Source organism: Somniosus microcephalus, chromosome 13 (assembly GCF_052327205.1).
Source record: "Somniosus microcephalus isolate GS21.2 chromosome 13, FLI_Smic_1.0, whole genome shotgun sequence".
NCBI lineage: Eukaryota > Metazoa > Chordata > Chondrichthyes > Squaliformes > Somniosidae > Somniosus > Somniosus microcephalus.
The window spans coordinates 151,400,405-151,418,399 of NC_140999.1; the positions used below are offsets into that span (position 1 = coordinate 151,400,405).

At 52.0% G+C, this 17,995-nt stretch overlaps 1 protein-coding gene across 2 annotated transcripts in view; it reads right to left on the minus strand.

Annotated features, from left to right (window-relative positions):
* Nucleotides 1-243: 243 nt before the first annotated feature.
* ttpal (tocopherol (alpha) transfer protein-like) overlaps nt 244-17,995 on the minus strand; it is a 39,163-nt gene continuing 21,411 nt past the window's right edge. For both annotated transcript variants that reach the window (XM_086005362.1, XM_086005363.1), the window contains 2 exons: nt 14,529-14,639; nt 244-2,486 (listed from right to left, as the gene is read on the minus strand). In XM_086005362.1, the coding sequence (XP_085861488.1) occupies nt 2,208-2,486; nt 14,529-14,639 (390 nt within the window). In that variant the 3' untranslated portion in view covers nt 244-2,207. The remainder of the gene's footprint in view (nt 2,487-14,528; nt 14,640-17,995) is intronic.

The window sequence follows — 17,995 nt, forward strand, 5'->3', positions numbered from 1 at the left end:
TATGATAATCTAGCATCCTCCTGCTGACAAAAGCCTATAGTACTGGCAGAAATATTTTCTTAATTTCCCATGAAGCCACTGGCACATTAACAGTTTCCACCTGTGGGAGGGACTAAAATCTGGAAAAAAAATTCAAAGAGTCAGGTAAGATCAGGGAACAGGATGGATTTGGCCCATGGGCTGCAGGTTGGTCAATGCTGCAGTAGTGACTTTTACTTAAACCTTGTCTCTCTTCCCCCCCCCCCCCCCCCCACTCCCCCTCCAAAAGGATACAGTAAGAGTAGTTGGTCTTTGACAAAAAAATCTTACACAAAGCCTCAAAACTTGTCATATTAGAAATAAGCCAAATAGACTTTCCTGAATGGGGAACTAATAATTCTCAAAATGTAGGCCATACAATTTGTTTCTGCTTTTATAAATACAATAACTCCATTAGAACACTATGATACAACACTTAGTTCATGGTTCTCTCAGCAATTGAGAAACCTCAAAATATTTTAGGACACGCGTTTCGTAAAACTCTCCAAATAGGAGCAATCAATGGATTTTGCACTTTACAACACCACAAAATACTGAAAAATAGCTGAAGACTAGTTGAATCCCAGTCTCTAATGATTCTACAATACTGTTGACTTTTGCAGCTGTTTTTTCATTATAAGTGTCTATGATGTTGACTATTTGTGGAACTGGTGCTTATCTCTCAATTTCTTACACATTAAGTGTTTATATTCTTGTGCTGGCTAGCTATAATATTACACATGTCGATCTTTGATCCTAATCATTTATCTTCAGCAAATGCTGCTGTTTAAATAGAGGGGAGAATCAGAAATGTAACATTTTGACCCAGTTTATATCCTGTCATACTTCAGTGCATACACTATAATAATGTATGATGCAATGACAGAAGCTGACCGTACCATTATGTTCTAACTTGTATGTAACATTTACCATAAAATGTAGGCTGTGCATTGTCTGTGTTCTTTTCTTTGGGCTAAAATATATTAAATATACTTCTGAAAACTCAGGGGCAACAAAAAGTACTTCTGTTAAACTACCACATAATGAACAAAAAGATGTGTGACTTCATTTAAAAAATCTATCATTCCTTATTAATCCAATTCAGTGTATCAAAAAAAACTGCTTGTATTACATATTGCCAAAGCCTACTGTGACACTGTTTGTTCAACAAGCTCTGCACATCTCCAGGCCGGATTGGACAATACTAAACATACTGAGCAGCCGACTCAAGATGGATGTGACAGCTATGCTGAACTCTACGGTTTTATTATTTTATTCAACAATACTGCCTCCATATTAGATTCAGCAGAAAGTATTTTTTGTATTAATTTATCTTGAGCAGTTGATAACAATGCAGGTGAGAGAAAGATTATATATGGCTGAATTTTTCTTTCTAATATAATCCTGAAATGCTTTAGAATTAAATAAAAATGGTTGGGTTATTGCAGATCAAGTATAATAACTCTTCTTTAATAGGATGCTGTGTTAAACTTTGTATACTGTTTACAGTATACTTCAGGTGGACAGCTGGTAGTAAAAACTGTTCTTCCCTTCATCCCTTTAAGGCCCACAGCAACATTTCAGTGTAGTTACTGAGTGAACATTTTCTCTGGCTCCAAATATTTTTCTGTAATACTTAGCAGTTCCAGATAGTAACTACATATACTGGATGATGGAAATTGTGTGACTATTCTATCAATGTTCAAAAGGTTTAAGTTGAGACCAGTATTTCCAGTTAAAAATCAGGCCTTAATCTCTATACAGTTGAAAAATATCTAGCTTCCAAACCAAAAATTCCTGTTTGAGGTGTTACCAATGCAAGGTCAATAATATGGCAGCAGACAGATCAGGACTGCTCAAATTTGTGTGTTTTTTTCTTTGACAGCTGAGGTTTTGTATAAACTGGTTATCAAAAATTGAGAGAGACTGTCAGACAATATTTAATGTAGAAATTGCAGAGGGTTGGGTCTGTCTGCTGCCATCTTTAAAATTGCTGCTGATAGATCAAGAATATTATAATGTATTGAATTCTATAAGTAGGAAAGTACAAGTCAGAAATTTCTGACAATACAGTCTCTTCAATGTCTAAAATAATCAAGTACTTTTAAGTGATCACACTGCTAATTTTGAATAAGCACCCCAGCACAAAAGAAAAATCCTTCAGGGCAAGTAGCAAACACTGAGTCTTATTAATAACAGTAATACAGCTGTGACCTCACTCCTCTAAAGGAATCATCACACTGTTGACCTGAATGATCATTTGCCCCGACTGCAAACTGCGTAAGTGAATTATCCGTCGGTGAATGTGTCTGACGAAATTCTGCTACAAATTCCTCCTCAAATGCCAGCAAAGACTCAGCCCAGGCTGTTGTGTTGAGTTTTTCCATTGTACCTCCATACTCTTGAGGAAGGGTGTTAGGTGGAATATCCTTGTGAAGTGAGCTTAGATCTGAGCCATGAAGAACAAACTAAAAAAGAGGGATTAATATATTCAGATCTTTATCACTAAGAATTACTGTAATATCAATTATGCAGTGCATTTTTAAATTGGTAAAGTTCAATTCTGTAACAAGATTTTAGAAAGGTAAACCAAACAACAGGAATAACCTTCCATAAAAAATATGGAAAGATATGAAATATACTGCCAAAATAAACACCACCTTTTAAAATGACAGGATTTTCCTCCATCAAATGTATTATTTTTCTTACTCCATCACTGCAAAAGAGACTTTTGTCTTCACTCTCAGCAAAACAGTCTCATTTAACAAATATTATGCTTAGTGATGGAGGCATACCAATGTGAACAGGCCAACCAAGTTGTCACAAATAAGAATTAAATAGTACAGTAGAATGTGCTCAAATGAATATCCCATTTGCCAATTATGCTCATGTGTTTAGTCTGACTATTCTACTTTTCCCATTTTCAGCACCCAAGACAAGACCTAGACTTAGACTGGGAGTGGAGCACTTGGGCTGGGCAGAATAGGACTCCGGAGACAACACTCATGTTCTAGCCTATTCAATTTACTTAAATGATCTGCAAGTCATTAGAAAATAATTTGTGCAGCAATATCTTCCTTGAAGCAGGTTATTAATTTTAGTGTTTAAGTGGGCTTCACCATACTTGTTATCTGGTACTATGACAGAATAAGCTGTAATCTTATAATCACTGACCTACTGACCAGGAATCCTCTTATTCTTTCCAATGGAATAATTGATCAATTTACTAACAATGCTAAACCACAGAATGAAGGGTATGAGGTTCATGCTCATGTCAACAACCCCCCCCCCCCATTTGATAAGTGTACAATATAGAATTACTAGCTGGGGAGCCCCGCGTTGCGAGGGCAATTTTGGGGCGCGAGGGCAATTTTGGGGCGTTTGGTCTCCCTGCCCCTGTGTGTCCCCCCTCTCCCGGTTATGTCCTCTCCCTGTCCTATCCCTCCCTCCCCCCTCTCCTCTCTGCCTCCCCCCTCTCCCTCCCCTCTGTCCCTCCCTCCCTTCCCCCTCTCTCTCCCTCCCTCCCCTCCCCTCTCTCCCTCCCCTCCCCTCTCTCCCTTCCCTTACCTCCCCTCCCCTCTCTCCCTTCCCTCCCCTCCCCTCTCTCCCTTCCCTCCCCTCACCCCTCTGTCCCTCTCTCCGGCCCCTCCCCCTGCCTAGCGCCTGAGGTCCGGTGCCGTTGCTGAGGTCCCCCGCGTATCGCGCGGCTGATGGACGGCCGCTGCGGGCGGCGCATGCGCGGTGAGTGCGGGCGGCGCATGCGCGGTGAGTGCGGGCGGCGCATGCGCGGTGAGTGCGGGCGGCCCGCGGGAGCCGGCAAGGCCGTTAGCGAGTGGGAAACTTCGGGCGGCGCGCCCGCGCTCCGTCCGCGACACCTGAGACGGGGAAGTAGAGAGAGACAGAGAGGGAAGAGGAGAAGGAGAGAGAGGGAAGAGGAGAGAGGGAAGAGGAGAAGGAGAGAGAGAGAGGGAAGAGAGAGAGAGAGAGAGAGAGAAATTTTTTTCAGCTTCAGGCCCCGAGTCCCCCCTGCGCGAGGGTGAGGAGGGGGGGTTGCTAAACACAATATAAAACTCAAATAAATTGTTAATTAATTGCCGAACACATAATTGAAATATTTACCTTAGTTCCCTAACACACAGAAAGTGTGGGGGAAAAAAATCGTGGAAAATCAAGATGGCGGCCACTCACCTCGGTTCAGAAGGATAAGGCCCGCCCACACACGCACCGATTGGTCGACCAGTCAGGTCACCGAAGCGTAGGATTGGTCAATCGTCGAGTCACTCGACACTCAACTGTCGGAAGACCTCGACGTCACACGGTCGCTAATGAGATGCTAATGAGCGGAACGCTGAACGTTTTTGGGATACCGCGGGTGGGATTTTTGTCCGGCCGAAACATAAATACGCCTATGACCGGTCCGGAATCGCAAGCTTTCTTTTGAGGCGACGCGCGCGTCGGTACACTCTGTAACTTCCAAACGTATAGAGACCGGGCGGACGGACAGACAGACAGACAGAAGAGCCGCTTTATATATATAGATAGAACAGCACAGCACAGAAGGAGGCCATTCGACCCATCGAGTCTGCGCCAGCTCTTTCGAAGAGCAATCCAGTTAGTCCCACTCCCCTGCTCTTTCCCCATATCCCTGCAATTTTTTCTCCTTCAAGTATTTATCCAATTCCCTTTGGAAGGCTACTATTGAATCTGTATCCACCACCCTATCAGGCAGCGCATTCAAAATCCTAACCACTTGTTGCGTAAAAAAGTGTTTCCTCATGTCGCTCCTGGTTCTTTTGGCAATCACCTTGAATCTGTGCCCTCTCATTATCGACCCTTCAGCCATTGGAAACCGTTTATCTTTACTTACTCTATCTAAACCCTTCATGATTTTAAACACCTCTATTAAATCTCCTCTTAGCCTCTCTGCTCCAAGGAGAACAACCCCAGCTTCTCCAGTCTACCCCCATTACTGTAATCCTTCATCCCTGGAACCATTCTAATAAATCTCTTCTGTACTCTCTCCAAAGCTTGCATGTCCTTCCTAAAGTGTGGTGCCCAGAATTGGGCACAATACTCCAGTTGGGGCCGAACTAGTGTTTTATATAGGTTAGCATAACTTCCTGGCTTTTGCACTCTATGCTTCTATTTATGAAGCCCAGGATCCCATGGCCTAGAAATTGAGTATAGCCCCGCTTGGGGCGTTAGAATTGGCGCTGCGCAAATTTTATAGCCAGACGCAACTTATCGCCACCTTGCGCGATATTGGGTTGCAGCGCCCCTAAAGGCGATTGAGGCGCAAAATCAGGCGTTACACGGGACTCCTAAGGCGCTAAACTGGCGGCGCTACTCAATATCGGGGCGGGCGCAGCGCAGGTGCTGTCAATTACCGATGACCACAAGACTTTCAGGCGCCGGCCAGCTCTTAAAGGGGTGGGTCAGTAAGGATCAGCAGCCACACTCTGTGCCTTGTAGGCCTCAAAATCGGAGCTGGCCATTCTGTGGCGTTACAAACTTTGAGAAGATGGAGAGGGTGAGGCAGAGAGCGGAACGCTTTACCAATGGGGCATTGGATGAATTGGTAGGCGCAGTGGAGCGCCGGCGAGATGTGCTGTACCCCAACAATGGCAGGAGGTCTAATCAGAAGGAATACCGAAGAGCTTGGAGGGAAGTTTCTCAAAAGGTCAACTCCAATAGCATGGTGACCAGGAGCCCTGTGCAGTGCAGGAAGAAATTCAACGACCTCACTCGGGTCGTGAGGGTGAGTGGTGTTTCGGCAAACTTCTTCATCCCTCCCTCTGCACCTGACTTTATAGTCAGAGGGTGCGCGATGCCCCATTGGCCATCTGTCAGCAAGCACCCATGGCCCTTTCTGGGAACACACATGCACATTAAACTCAGGGCATGATGTAAGGGCTATTCCACCATGGGGGGCATGAGATGATAACTCAGGGCATCATGTTTCATCACTTCCCGTCCTTTTTCCTGCAGGCCAAGCTGGCGAGGAACCGCAAGGAGCAGCTTCGCACCAGAGGAGGACGTTCTCAACTCCAGACTCTCACGGATCTCGAAGAGAGAGTCCACCAGATTGTTGGAGGCCGTATGATTGGTCCCGTCACCACTGGAGCTGCTGACCCCATTGTGCACAGCGATGGTAAGGTCCTCACCTTTTGGAGCTGTCTCCTTCCACTTGTTCCCCCCACCAGCATGCTTTCTCACTGTGGAGCCATGTCATAGCATTGCAGTAATCTTGCATCCCTTGCTGCCACCCTGTCCTTTTGCTAAAGCCACTCTTCAACCTCCCTGCTTTCAGATGCTGCATCATCAGCTCGGGAGCCGGGCCCTCAAGCTGCCAGTGCCACTGTCTCCGGAGGCGACGAACAGGAGGAAGCCGGAACATCTGTGCCAGCCTCAGGGGAGCCAGCCCATCTGGAGACTGGGGATAGTAGTTCCCTGGAGAGGGGGGGGCGGTCTCTGATGAGGAACCAGTTGCAGGAACCAGCGGGCTGGAGCAACGCGAGGAGGGTAGGGAAGCTCGGGGGCTGTCTCCCCGGAGGGTGAGGCAGGCCACGATGACTGTTGCACAGAGTGCAGAGGAGGTGCGTAGCCTTTCAGAAATGAGCGCCCAGGCTCGGCTCAGGCACACTGAGCTGATGGCTGCAGTGGGGAGGATGCCTGACTCCATCGACACACTGGCAGAGTGTGCAGGACTTTGGGGCAGCAATGGAAAGGACTGTCCAGGGCTTGACCGAAGCAGTGGAAAGGGCTGTCCCGGCCTTGTCCGAAGCAGTGGAAAGGACTGTCCAGGGCTTCTCCGAAGCACTGGCACCTGCCACGCAAGTGCTCAGTGCTGCCACGCAGTCACTTGCTGGCCTCCTGCACACGCAGATTGAGGCCACGCGAACACTGACCGCTGCCACCCTAGCTGTAGTGTATGTAACCGGTCCACCTTTAAGAGAACTATTTTAGTAACCGTTCCACCTTTAAGAGAACTATTTTAAGAGTTGCACTACTTTATCTTGGCTGCTGTATACTGTAATACCGGCGGTGACCACACCGGTATATAAGTGCTGTGTAATGATTTATTGGGCAGTTCCGCCCTGACCTTCAACCAGTGGCAACGAGTACGATCTTACCCTGCGGCAGAGATACATCCAAGGCAGTTTAACGGGCGTCGAGAAGAGGCATCCGCCCTCATCATTCTGCTGAGAGAAGACTCGAGTCTGCAGAGCGAAGGAAGAATTCTGACACGAAGCCTTCCATCAGCAACAGGCAGTGATCATCCCCTCTATCACGGTGGTGGGTAAGCCGATCAGCGACGAGCAGCAAGTCGGCCACGTTGGCTGTGAAATAGGGGAGGGATGAACGGAGGACTCGACCACGGCCGGGGAAAAGAGCCGGACAGAAGTCGGGGCCCGAGGCGCTGAGACTGGGGCAGCGTAGGGCACGGAAGCCGCGGTGAATGCAAACGCAGCCGGTGAGAGAGACCGGACTACAAGCGGGAACGCAGCCGGTGTGAGAGACCGGGCTACAAGCGGGAACGCAGCCGGTGTGAGAGACCGGGCTACAAGCGGGCTGGGAGACGCAACAGCGTCGAGAGACAGCTCGACCGCGACCGGTGAAAAAGGCCGGGCAGCTACCGAGGCCGCGAGGCGCAGCGACCGGGACAGCGTAAGCGCGGGAGAAAACAAAGAAAAAAACCGCGGAGAACTCAGCCGCAGCCGGGGGGGGGGAAAGGACCGGACTGCAAGAGGGGCTGGGAGGCGCGATTTGAAAACCGCTGGGGACGGGCGAACGCAGCAATACGGCAATCGCCATTACAGCCAGCGGGGGAGAAAGGCAAACGCGGGAAGCCGCCATTTTCGGAGGCGGGGGAAGAAGACAAGCGCGGGAAACCGCCATTTCGTTAAAAAAAAAAAAAAAAATTCTTTTGTTTCTCAAGAAGATCGCGAGGATGCCTAAGCGTGGTAACATCAACGATTTCGATCCCGATGTTGAAGATTGGGCCACGTATGTAGAACGCATAGAGATATATTGTAAGGCAAATAAAATATCAAATGAAGATAAAGCATTAACCTTACTAAACTCCATGGGTGCGAAGACATACGGGTTATTGAAGCATCTTCTATCACCAGCTAAACCGGCGGATCAGACTTTCGCTAATATTGTTGCTGTCCTGAAGGATCATTTGAACCCCACACCGCTGATGTTAGCGGAACGATTTAAATTTTATGCGAGAACGCAACTGAAAGAGGAAAGCAACGCGGAGTACTTAATTGAACTGCGTAAGCTAGCGAAATACTGTCAGTTTGGGGAAGGACTGACAGAGGCACTGAGAGACAAATTCGTGTGCGGATTGTCGAAAGAAGGAACACAAAAGCGGCTACTTGAAGAGAATGATCTTACACTTGATAAGGCTGTCTCTATTGCAGCATCGCACGAAGCCGCAGCGAGAGGCACTGCGGAAATGCAGCTGAAGGCAGCGGTGCTCAGCGTAGATCAAATGGCTTTGGGTACAACGAAATGTTATCGTTGTGGGAAGACAACACACGATCAGAACCAATGCTGGTTTAAAAACCAGGAATGTAGAAAATGTGGCAAGCTTGGTCACATAGCTAAAGTGTGCCGGTCAGGAAAGAAGACCAGCAACAAAAAGTCACCACAGGAAAAGTACAGAAAGGTACATAAGGTGGCTGAGAAGAGTTCGGATGAACAGAATTCGGATTCAGACTCCAACAGCAAGGAACTGGGTAGTCTGAGAATTCACAATGTGAGTAAGGAAGCTGACCGACAAACTATCTGGGTCACCCTGCAGATAGCAGGAGTCCAAGTGAAGATGGAGTTGGACACTGGATCGGCGTTGACGGTCATGAATAAGCAAGATTACAAAAGGTTATTCACACATATTCCCCTACGGGATACGGAGATAGTGTTAAAGACATACACGGGGCAAAGAGTATACCCCATCGGAAGGATAAAAGTCAAGGTGGTACACAAGGGCAAAGAACACCAAGGAATGGACATATATGTACTACCTGAGGGAGGTCCACCACTTCTGGGACGGGAGTGGATCAGGAAAATAAATATGGACTGGCACCCCCTAAAAGCAATAACGGGAGATTCCGGAAAAAGAAAAGATGTCAAACCTGCACGATTGTCCAGAATATTGGATGAGGCCATATGCAGCAGTGACAGTGACAAAGCAGAGAGTGAGAACTTGGTGAAGACAATCAGCTCAGACCCTGGAACTGATGATGGTAAGACCAGCCCATGTGCAAAAGACAAGTCTAAAATGGACTTGCAGACTAATGATGGAAAAACAAAGGAGTGTATAAATGCTTCAGGAGAGAACAAAGTATCAGAACAGAATTCCACTGAACAACAACATAGTTTGACAGAGAATTCTGAGTCTGTCCAGTCTACAGACATGCACATTTCTGAGGAACACCGGGCTCGAACTCAACTCAATTTCAAACTACAACAGCAATTAGAACAAATGATTCGCCGTTTTGAGCAAGAGATGAATGCAAAGAAAAAGTTCTTTGACACAGAGTGGGAGAATCTGGAAAGACAGCAGAAGCAGCTGATTGAGAAAATGGAACAGGAACACACAAACCGTCTGCGCGATGAGGCCAAACGAATCAAAGCTGAGCAAGAAAGGGAATATGTCAAATTCATCGATCAGTTGAAAGCTAAAAAGAAAGAGCACCCTTTTGTGAGCAGTGTCAGCAGTAATAAGCCACTCAGGGAATTGGTGGCAGAGGCAAAACCTGAAGATGCTGCAGAGATCATGTTTGTTGCTGAAAGCGCTACTTCCAGAGCTTTGCTTCGAATTAAAGAATTGCCAGTTAAAATTGTGAAACCCTTGAGAGAAGATTGGCATGGAGAAACATCGTGTCATTTTCGAATGCAAGGTTTCCAGGCCAAATGCTGCTGTCAAGTGGTATTACAAAGACAAAGAGATTCATCCCAGTAAGAAATATGAGATTGTGAGTGAAGATGTGTACAGGAAGCTCGTTATTAATAATGTCGCTTTTGAAGATGAAGGCAAATGCATGTGCGATGCCATAGATGACCAAAGCCCAGCAAAGTTATATGTAGAAGAGCAATCAATTGCCATCATTAAACCCATATGTGATGTGGAAGTGACAGAGCCAAGTGACGCCATTCTTGAGTGTGAGCTTTCAGTTGCTGACGTGAAGCCTCCGTCAAAGGTAGTCAAAGAACTACAGAACATTACAGGGGAAGAGAAGCATTCTGCTACTTTGAGCTGTGAGTTTACACCTACTCCCAAGATGGTCAGATGGTACCAAGACCAGAGCTTAATCGAATCTTCTGACCGATACAAATTTAAACAAAATAAGAATGTGATAGAACTTACCATTACAAACCTCACACCCAAAGACTCTGGTGAATATAGCTGCAAATCAAGTAATGCACAGACCACAACCACACTCACAGTTGAAGCTCCAAAAATTGAAATAATAAAACATTTGGAGGACAGCAATCTAGTATATTCATGTGAGTTGTCCCATGATGATGAAGATGATGACTCATCTGAACCATTATCACCTCTACCAGGTCACACACGTGGTCCCTCCGAACTGAGCCAAATCAGTCTGGAAGCAGAAAAACTTCCCAAGGTACTCGAGCCTTTAGAAGTCAACAATGCTGGTTCTGAAGTTACGAAAGTTCAAGCTGTTAAGTCCAGTGAAGGACCATTAGATGAGTCACCCCAGCAACGAGAACCAGAGACCCCGGAAAGGCGCCATGCTGACCAGATCATAGAGTCATCCGAAAAGGGACAACCTACATCACAACTTCATACGCCTAATGATGAAGCAGAGATACCCATAGTATCTACCTCCGATCCGGTAATACTGGAACCAGATGAACCCGACACTGACATTCAAGCCGAATCGACCTTGCCAAAAGAACCTACTACACCACCGAGGCGTTATCCGGACCGAGTCAGGAAGCGCAGGAGGCGCCTCCGCAGAGACTGAATCTGTGAACTGTTTTTACATGAAGTTGTGCATATATGTTATGATGTTATGTTTAATGGGGAATAGATATACTGTTAAGCTAAAAAGGGAGGATTGTAGTGTATGTAACCGGTCCACCTTTAAGAGAACTATTTTAGTAACCGTTCCACCTTTAAGAGAACTATTTTAAGAGTTGCACTACTTTATCTTGGCTGCTGTATACTGTAATACCGGCGGTGACCACACCGGTATATAAGTGCTGTGTAATGATTTATTGGGCAGTTCCGCCCTGACCTTCAACCAGTAAATACTTGTTAAATTTTACTCTTGTGGTCTGTGTAGTAATTCTCAATATAACACACAGACTTAACACTAGCTGGATCAGGCAGGATTACCCGGGGCCCTTGCAGCACCACAGCAGGCCATCAATCTGTGGACCAGCCGATTGTGGCGCATGCTGCGGTGCTGCCCCGTCAGAGTGCCAGTGTGTCGGCCGACCACGGAGCAGGTGTCCGCTCTCAGGATGTAAGCATTCCTGATGCCACTGCTGGCACGTCTCCACTGCAGCTGCCACCACCTGCAGGACAGACTGCTTCCAACCATGCACAGTTGGAGCAGTCAGCATCCGGGCCCTCCAAGCCCAGAGGTCGTCCAGGCCGTCCCTCAGGGGCTTCTGCGCTTTCGGACACTCAGCAGGCGTCCCCCAGCCTTGACGCAGCCACTGGGGTCCAATTACGGAGGAGCTGCAGGGAGGGAAGGGGCCGATCTCGTAAGAGAAGTAGATCTCCATCAAGGGGTAAAGAGTAGAGGGAGCTGTTGAGACGTCTCATTTGTAGAATTCAAGGCCATCTACACCTGCTGTGAATGTTAGTCATGCTTTGGGTAGTGTCGCGGGTTTGCCAGACAGTTATGTGTTAGTTCGTTAGTTATGCTTTCTGTTGCCATTATTTTGTCCTGCTGGAAGGAAGCACTTTTTGGAAAATAAAGAAAATGTTTTATTTACACTGGAACTCTAGACTATTTACAAGCATGGTGGCCTTCATAGGCTTTGGTCGAACCGGAGGGCACTGTTCCAATTACACCCAGCATTCCGTCAGAGGGGCCTAGAACCGAGTCCTTATGAGCCTCTGACGGACGGCCCTTCCAGTTTCTGGACCCCTCCCGTCTTCCTCCACCTCCTCCTCCTCGTCCGCCTGCTCTGCTGGACCTTCAAGGTTGGCTGGCATTGGCTGGGTGCATCGGATGGCCAGGTTGGGGAGCATGCAGCAGACCACGACGATGCGCGACACTTGCTCCGGGAGTACTGCAGGGCGCCCCTCGAATGGTCGAGACAACGGAAACGCTGCTTCAGCACACCGATTGTGTGCTCCACAATGTTCCTGGTCGCCTGATGGCTGGTGTTGTAATGCTCTTCTGCCGGGGTGCTGGGCAAACGGAGTGGGGTCATGAGCCATGGGCAGAGAGGATAGCCCTTGTCGCCAAGAAGCCAGCCTCGTGGGTGAGCCAGGGCCTCGAAAAGGTCAGCCACTGAGGTCTGCCGCAGGATGAACGCGTCGTGGCTGCTGCCAGGGAATTGGGCGTTGACCGCGATGATCATCTGCCGGTGGTCACAGAGCAGCTGCACATTGAGGGAGTGGAACCCCTTGCGGTTGCGGAACTCTTCGGGATTCTGTAATGGCGCCTGCAAAGCCACGTGTGTGCAATCAATGGCGCCCTGCACCATGGGGAAGTCCGCTATAGCCGCGAAGCCCTGTGCGCGCTCCCCCTGCTTCTCCAGGGTCAAAGGGAAGGTGATTAATTCCCGCCTCCTTCTATATAGGGCAGCTGTAACTTGCTGGATGCAGCAATGCACCGCAAATTGAGAAATATTTGCAATGTCCCCAGTTGCTGCCTGAAACGAGCCGCTGGCGAAAAAGTTTAGGGCAACAGTGACTTTGACGGCCACCGACAGAGAGGTCCTGCACTAACTGCGGCTGCAGATCTTCAGCAAGCCGGTGGCACAGCTCAGTCACCACATCCTTTCCGAATCGGAGCCTTCGCATACACTGCTCCTCCGACATGGCAATGTATGACACCTGCTGCCTGAAAACCCTGGCAGCGTACGGTCGCATTTGGCGACGTCCATTGCCCCTCCTCCTTCTGGCCATTCCCAGCCCTCTCTCCCTCCGCCTCTGTGCCCTTGCCATATGTTCAGCCAGCAGGACGTTCCCCTCCAAAGCAGCTCCCATTATGTGAAAGAAGTAAGACACAGTAATATCTCACCAGCAAACTGTTGTGGACAGGGCTGAAGGTCCAAAGGCACCGCTGGCTCAATGAAAAGTACGCTCTCCCACTGAAGGTCAGCAACTCTCTCCAACAACCAGCAAGATGCCCACCCAAAATGGCTGCCGCTTTTATACTAGTGCAGTCCCCTTTTAATAGCGCCCCCTTAGCCCGAGAAGGACTTGGGAACGTTCCAGCAAGCTGTCACTATTAGCGCCAGGCGGAAGCCACTCAATTTCCGGTCCGGGGCACCAAAAAGGCGTTGCACACTGAAATGACGTCATGATCTGCCTGCGCCCGTGAACGGGCGCTAAGCTAAAACCCACTCAATATAGCAAGAGGCGCTGGGTTCACTGCGCACGGGCGAAAATTGGCTAACGCCCCACTTCTCGGCCTCTTTAGGCGCTAATCGCTGGCGCAACCAACCGAATTTCTCCCCCCATATGTTTTATTAACTGCTTTGTTAACCTGTCCTGCCTCCTTCAAGGATTTGTGCACAAACACCCCCAGGTCTCTCTGGTCTTGCACCCCCTTTAAAATTGTACCATTTAGCTTGAATTGTCTCTCCTCATTCTTCTTACCAAAATGTATCACCTCACACTGAATTTAATCTGCCATGTGTCAGAATGTCTGTCAGTGACAGGGATTTAGTGTAGATGAGACACATCACCAAAGGAACATCTAGGAGAGTGGGTGGAATAGTTAGCCTGAGACTCTACAATTTAGTTATAGAGCAAACCCGATATGTTACAGTTTGCCTTCTTTATTGGAAATGAAGGTGAACTCAAGATTCTTTAAATACTGCTCTAAGCTGGCAGAGACTGATATAGGTGTCCTCTGCCTTCTCTAACCTCCAGATAGTTTAGAAGTACAATATAGTACTGAAAAATCCATTGCAAAAGTGTGAGGCAACATTACCAGTCATTGCAAAATCCAGTAGTCAGAAAATCCGACCTTAAGTGATATACAAATCTGGATTTAGAGGTGTCTCAATTTACAAAATACCAGAAATATGTTTTAAAATACAGTATATAAAAGGCACAATAATGTACTACACTGAATATTTGATAACAGTTTAAAATGTAGTATGGAAGGTTTGGAGCAAAAGTGTAATGGATTTCTAAAAGGTCATAGTACAACTAGAAGCCTCTTAATGAAAGACATACACAGCATTCAACAGGTCTACACATACAATTCTACATTAATATATTGAGGGGGTGTATTAAATTCAACAACTGAACCAAGAAAATAATCTAAAGTACATACCCTTTCTGTCATCTTCTCTTTTAGAAAAGGTTTAATGATGGCAAAAATACCCTTAAAGATAATGGGCTCGTTGATGATATTGACTGTTTTTATTCTCATTGGAAATCCATCCTGTGAAGAGAATTAATTTATGAAATTTAGCAGCATTGTATTTGCATAAAGCAGACATGATATACACTTGTTAATAGAAATGGTACATTTTCTCCAGTAGTGAGTCATATATCACATTCAACACCATCTGCTTGATAGGAATGATTGGATAAAGGGTACCACACATGCAACCCCAAAAATATTAGTTCTGACGAAAGGTCATCATATATATATATATACTAGCTGTGGGGAGCCCGGCGGTGCCGAGGCTTTTTGAGGGCATGTTGTTGTTGGAAGAGAGAGAGGGAGCGACTGGGGGGAAGGAGAGAGAGGGAAGGAGAGAGAGGGAAGGAGAGAGAGAGAGGGAAGGAGAGAGAGCGGGAAGGAGAGGGAAGAAGAGAGGGCGCGCGACTGGGGGGGGGGGGGGAAGAGAGGGCGCGCGACTGGGGGGGGGGGGAAGAGAGGGCGCGCGACTGGGGGGGGGGGAAAGAGAGGGCGCGCGACTGGGGGGGGGGGGGAAGAGAGGGCTCGCGACTGGGGGGGGGGGGGGAAGAGAGGGCGCGCGACTGGGGGGGGAAGAGAGGGCGCGCGACTGGGGGGGAAGAGAGGGCGCGCGACTGGGGGGGGAAGAGAGGGCGCGCGACTGGGGGGGGAAGAGAGGGCGCGCGACTGGGGGGGAAGAGAGGGCGCGCGACTGGGGGGGAAGAGAGGGCGCGCGACTGGGGGGGGAAGAGAGGGCGCGCGACTGGGGGGGAAGAGAGGGCGCGCGACTGGGGGGGAAGAGAGGGCGCGCGACTGGGGGGGAAGAGAGGGCGCGCGACTGGGGGGGAAGAGAGGGCGCGCGACTGGGGGGGAAGAGAGGGCGCGCGACTGGGGGGGAAGAGAGGGCGCGCGACTGGGGGGGGGAAGAGAGGGCGCGCGACTGGGGGGGAAGAGAGGGCGCGCGACTGGGGGGGAAGAGAGGGCGCGCGACTGGGGGGGAAGAGAGGGCGCGCGACTGGGGGGGAAGAGAGGGCGCGCGACTGGGGGGGAAGAGAGGGCGCGCGACTGGGGGAGAAGAGAGGGCGCGCGACTGGGGGGGGAAGAGAGGGCGCGCGACTGGGGGGGAAGAGAGGGCGCGCGACTGGGGGGGAAGAGAGGGCGCGCGACTGGGGGGGGAAGAGAGGGCGCGCGACTGGGGGGGAAGAGAGGGCGCGCGACTGGGGGGGGAAGAGAGGGCGCGCGACTGGGGGGGAAGAGAGGGCGCGCGACTGGGGGGGAAGAGAGGGCGCGCGACTGGGGGGGAAGAGAGGGCGCGCGACTGGGGGGGAAGAGAGGGCGCGCGACTGGGGGGGAAGAGAGGGCGCGCGACTGGGGGGGAAGAGAGGGCGCGCGACTGGGGGGGAAGAGAGGGCGCGCGACTGGGGGGGAAGAGAGGGCGCGCGACTGGGGGGGAAGAGAGGGCGCGCGACTGGGGGGGAAGAGAGGGCGCGCGACTGGGGGGGGAAGAGAGGGCGCGCGACTGGGGGGGGAAGAGAGGGCGCGCGACTGGGGGGGGAAGAGAGGGCGCGCGACTGGGGGGGAAGAGAGGGCGCGCGACTGGGGGGGAAGAGAGGGCGCGCGACTGGGGGGGAAGAGAGGGCGCGCGACTGGGGGGGAAGAGAGGGCGCGCGACTGGGGGGGAAGAGAGGGCGCGCGACTGGGGGGGAAGAGAGGGCGCGCGACTGGGGGGGAAGAGAGGGCGCGCGACTGGGGGGGAAGAGAGGGCGCGCGACTGGGGGGGAAGAGAGGGCGCGCGACTGGGGGGGAAGAGAGGGCGCGCGACTGGGGGGGAAGAGAGGGCGCGCGACTGGGGGGGAAGAGAGGGGCGCGCGACTGGGGGGGAAGAGAGGGCGCGCGACTGGGGGGGAAGAGAGGGCGCGCGACTGGGGGGGAAGAGAGGGCGCGCGACTGGGGGGGAAGAGAGGGCGCGCGACTGGGGGGGAAGAGAGGGCGCGCGACTGGGGGGGAAGAGAGGGCGCGCGACTGGGGGGGAAGAGAGGGCGCGCGACTGGGGGGGAAGAGAGGGCGCGCGACTGGGGGGGAAGAGAGGGCGCGCGACTGGGGGGGAAGAGAGGGCGCGCGACTGGGGGGGAAGAGAGGGCGCGCGACTGGGGGGGAAGAGAGGGCGCGCGACTGGGGGGGAAGAGAGGGCGCGCGACTGGGGGGGAAGAGAGGGCGCGCGACTGGGGGGGAAGAGAGGGCGCGCGACTGGGGGGGAAGAGAGGGCGCGCGACTGGGGGGGAAGAGAGGGCGCGCGACTGGGGGGGAAGAGAGGGCGCGCGACTGGGGGGGAAGAGAGGGCGCGCGACTGGGGGGGAAGAGAGGGCGCGCGACTGGGGGGGAAGAGAGGGCGCGCGACTGGGGGGGAAGAGAGGGCGCGCGACTGGGGGGGAAGAGAGGGCGCGCGACTGGGGGGGAAGAGAGGGCGCGCGACTGGGGGGGAAGAGAGGGCGCGCGACTGGGGGGGGAAGAGAGGGCGCGCGACTGGGGGGGAAGAGAGGGCGCGCGACTGGGGGGGAAGAGAGGGCGCGCGACTGGGGGGGAAGAGAGGGCGCGCGACTGGGGGGGAAGAGAGGGCGCGCGACTGGGGGGGAAGAGAGGGCGCGCGACTGGGGGGGAAGAGAGGGCGCGCGACTGGGGGGGAAGAGAGGGCGCGCGACTGGGGGGGAAGAGAGGGCGCGCGACTGGGGGGGGAAGAGAGGGCGCGCGACTGGGGGGGAAGAGAGGGCGCGCGACTGGGGGGGAAGAGAGGGCGCGCGACTGGGGGGGAAGAGAGGGCGCGCGACTGGGGGGGAAGAGAGGGCGCGCGACTGGGGGGGAAGAGAGGGCGCGCGACTGGGGGGGAAGAGAGGGCGCGCGACTGGGGGGGAAGAGAGGGCGCGCGACTGGGGGGGAAGAGAGGGCGCGCGACTGGGGGGGAAGAGAGGGCGCGCGACTGGGGGGGAAGAGAGGGCGCGCGACTGGGGGGGGAAGAGAGGGCGCGCGACTGGGGGGGAAGAGAGGGCGCGCGACTGGGGGGGAAGAGAGGGCGCGCGACTGGGGGGGAAGAGAGGGCGCGCGACTGGGGGGGAAGAGAGGGCGCGCGACTGGGGGGGAAGAGAGGGCGCGCGACTGGGGGGGAAGAGAGGGCGCGCGACTGGGGGGGAAGAGAGGGCGCGCGACTGGGGGGGAAGAGAGGGCGCGCGACTGGGGGGGAAGAGAGGGCGCGCGACTGGGGGGGAAGAGAGGGCGCGCGACTGGGGGGGAAGAGAGGGCGCGCGACTGGGGGGGAAGAGAGGGCGCGCGACTGGGGGGGAAGAGAGGGCGCGCGACTGGGGGGGAAGAGAGGGCGCGCGACTGGGGGGGAAGAGAGGGCG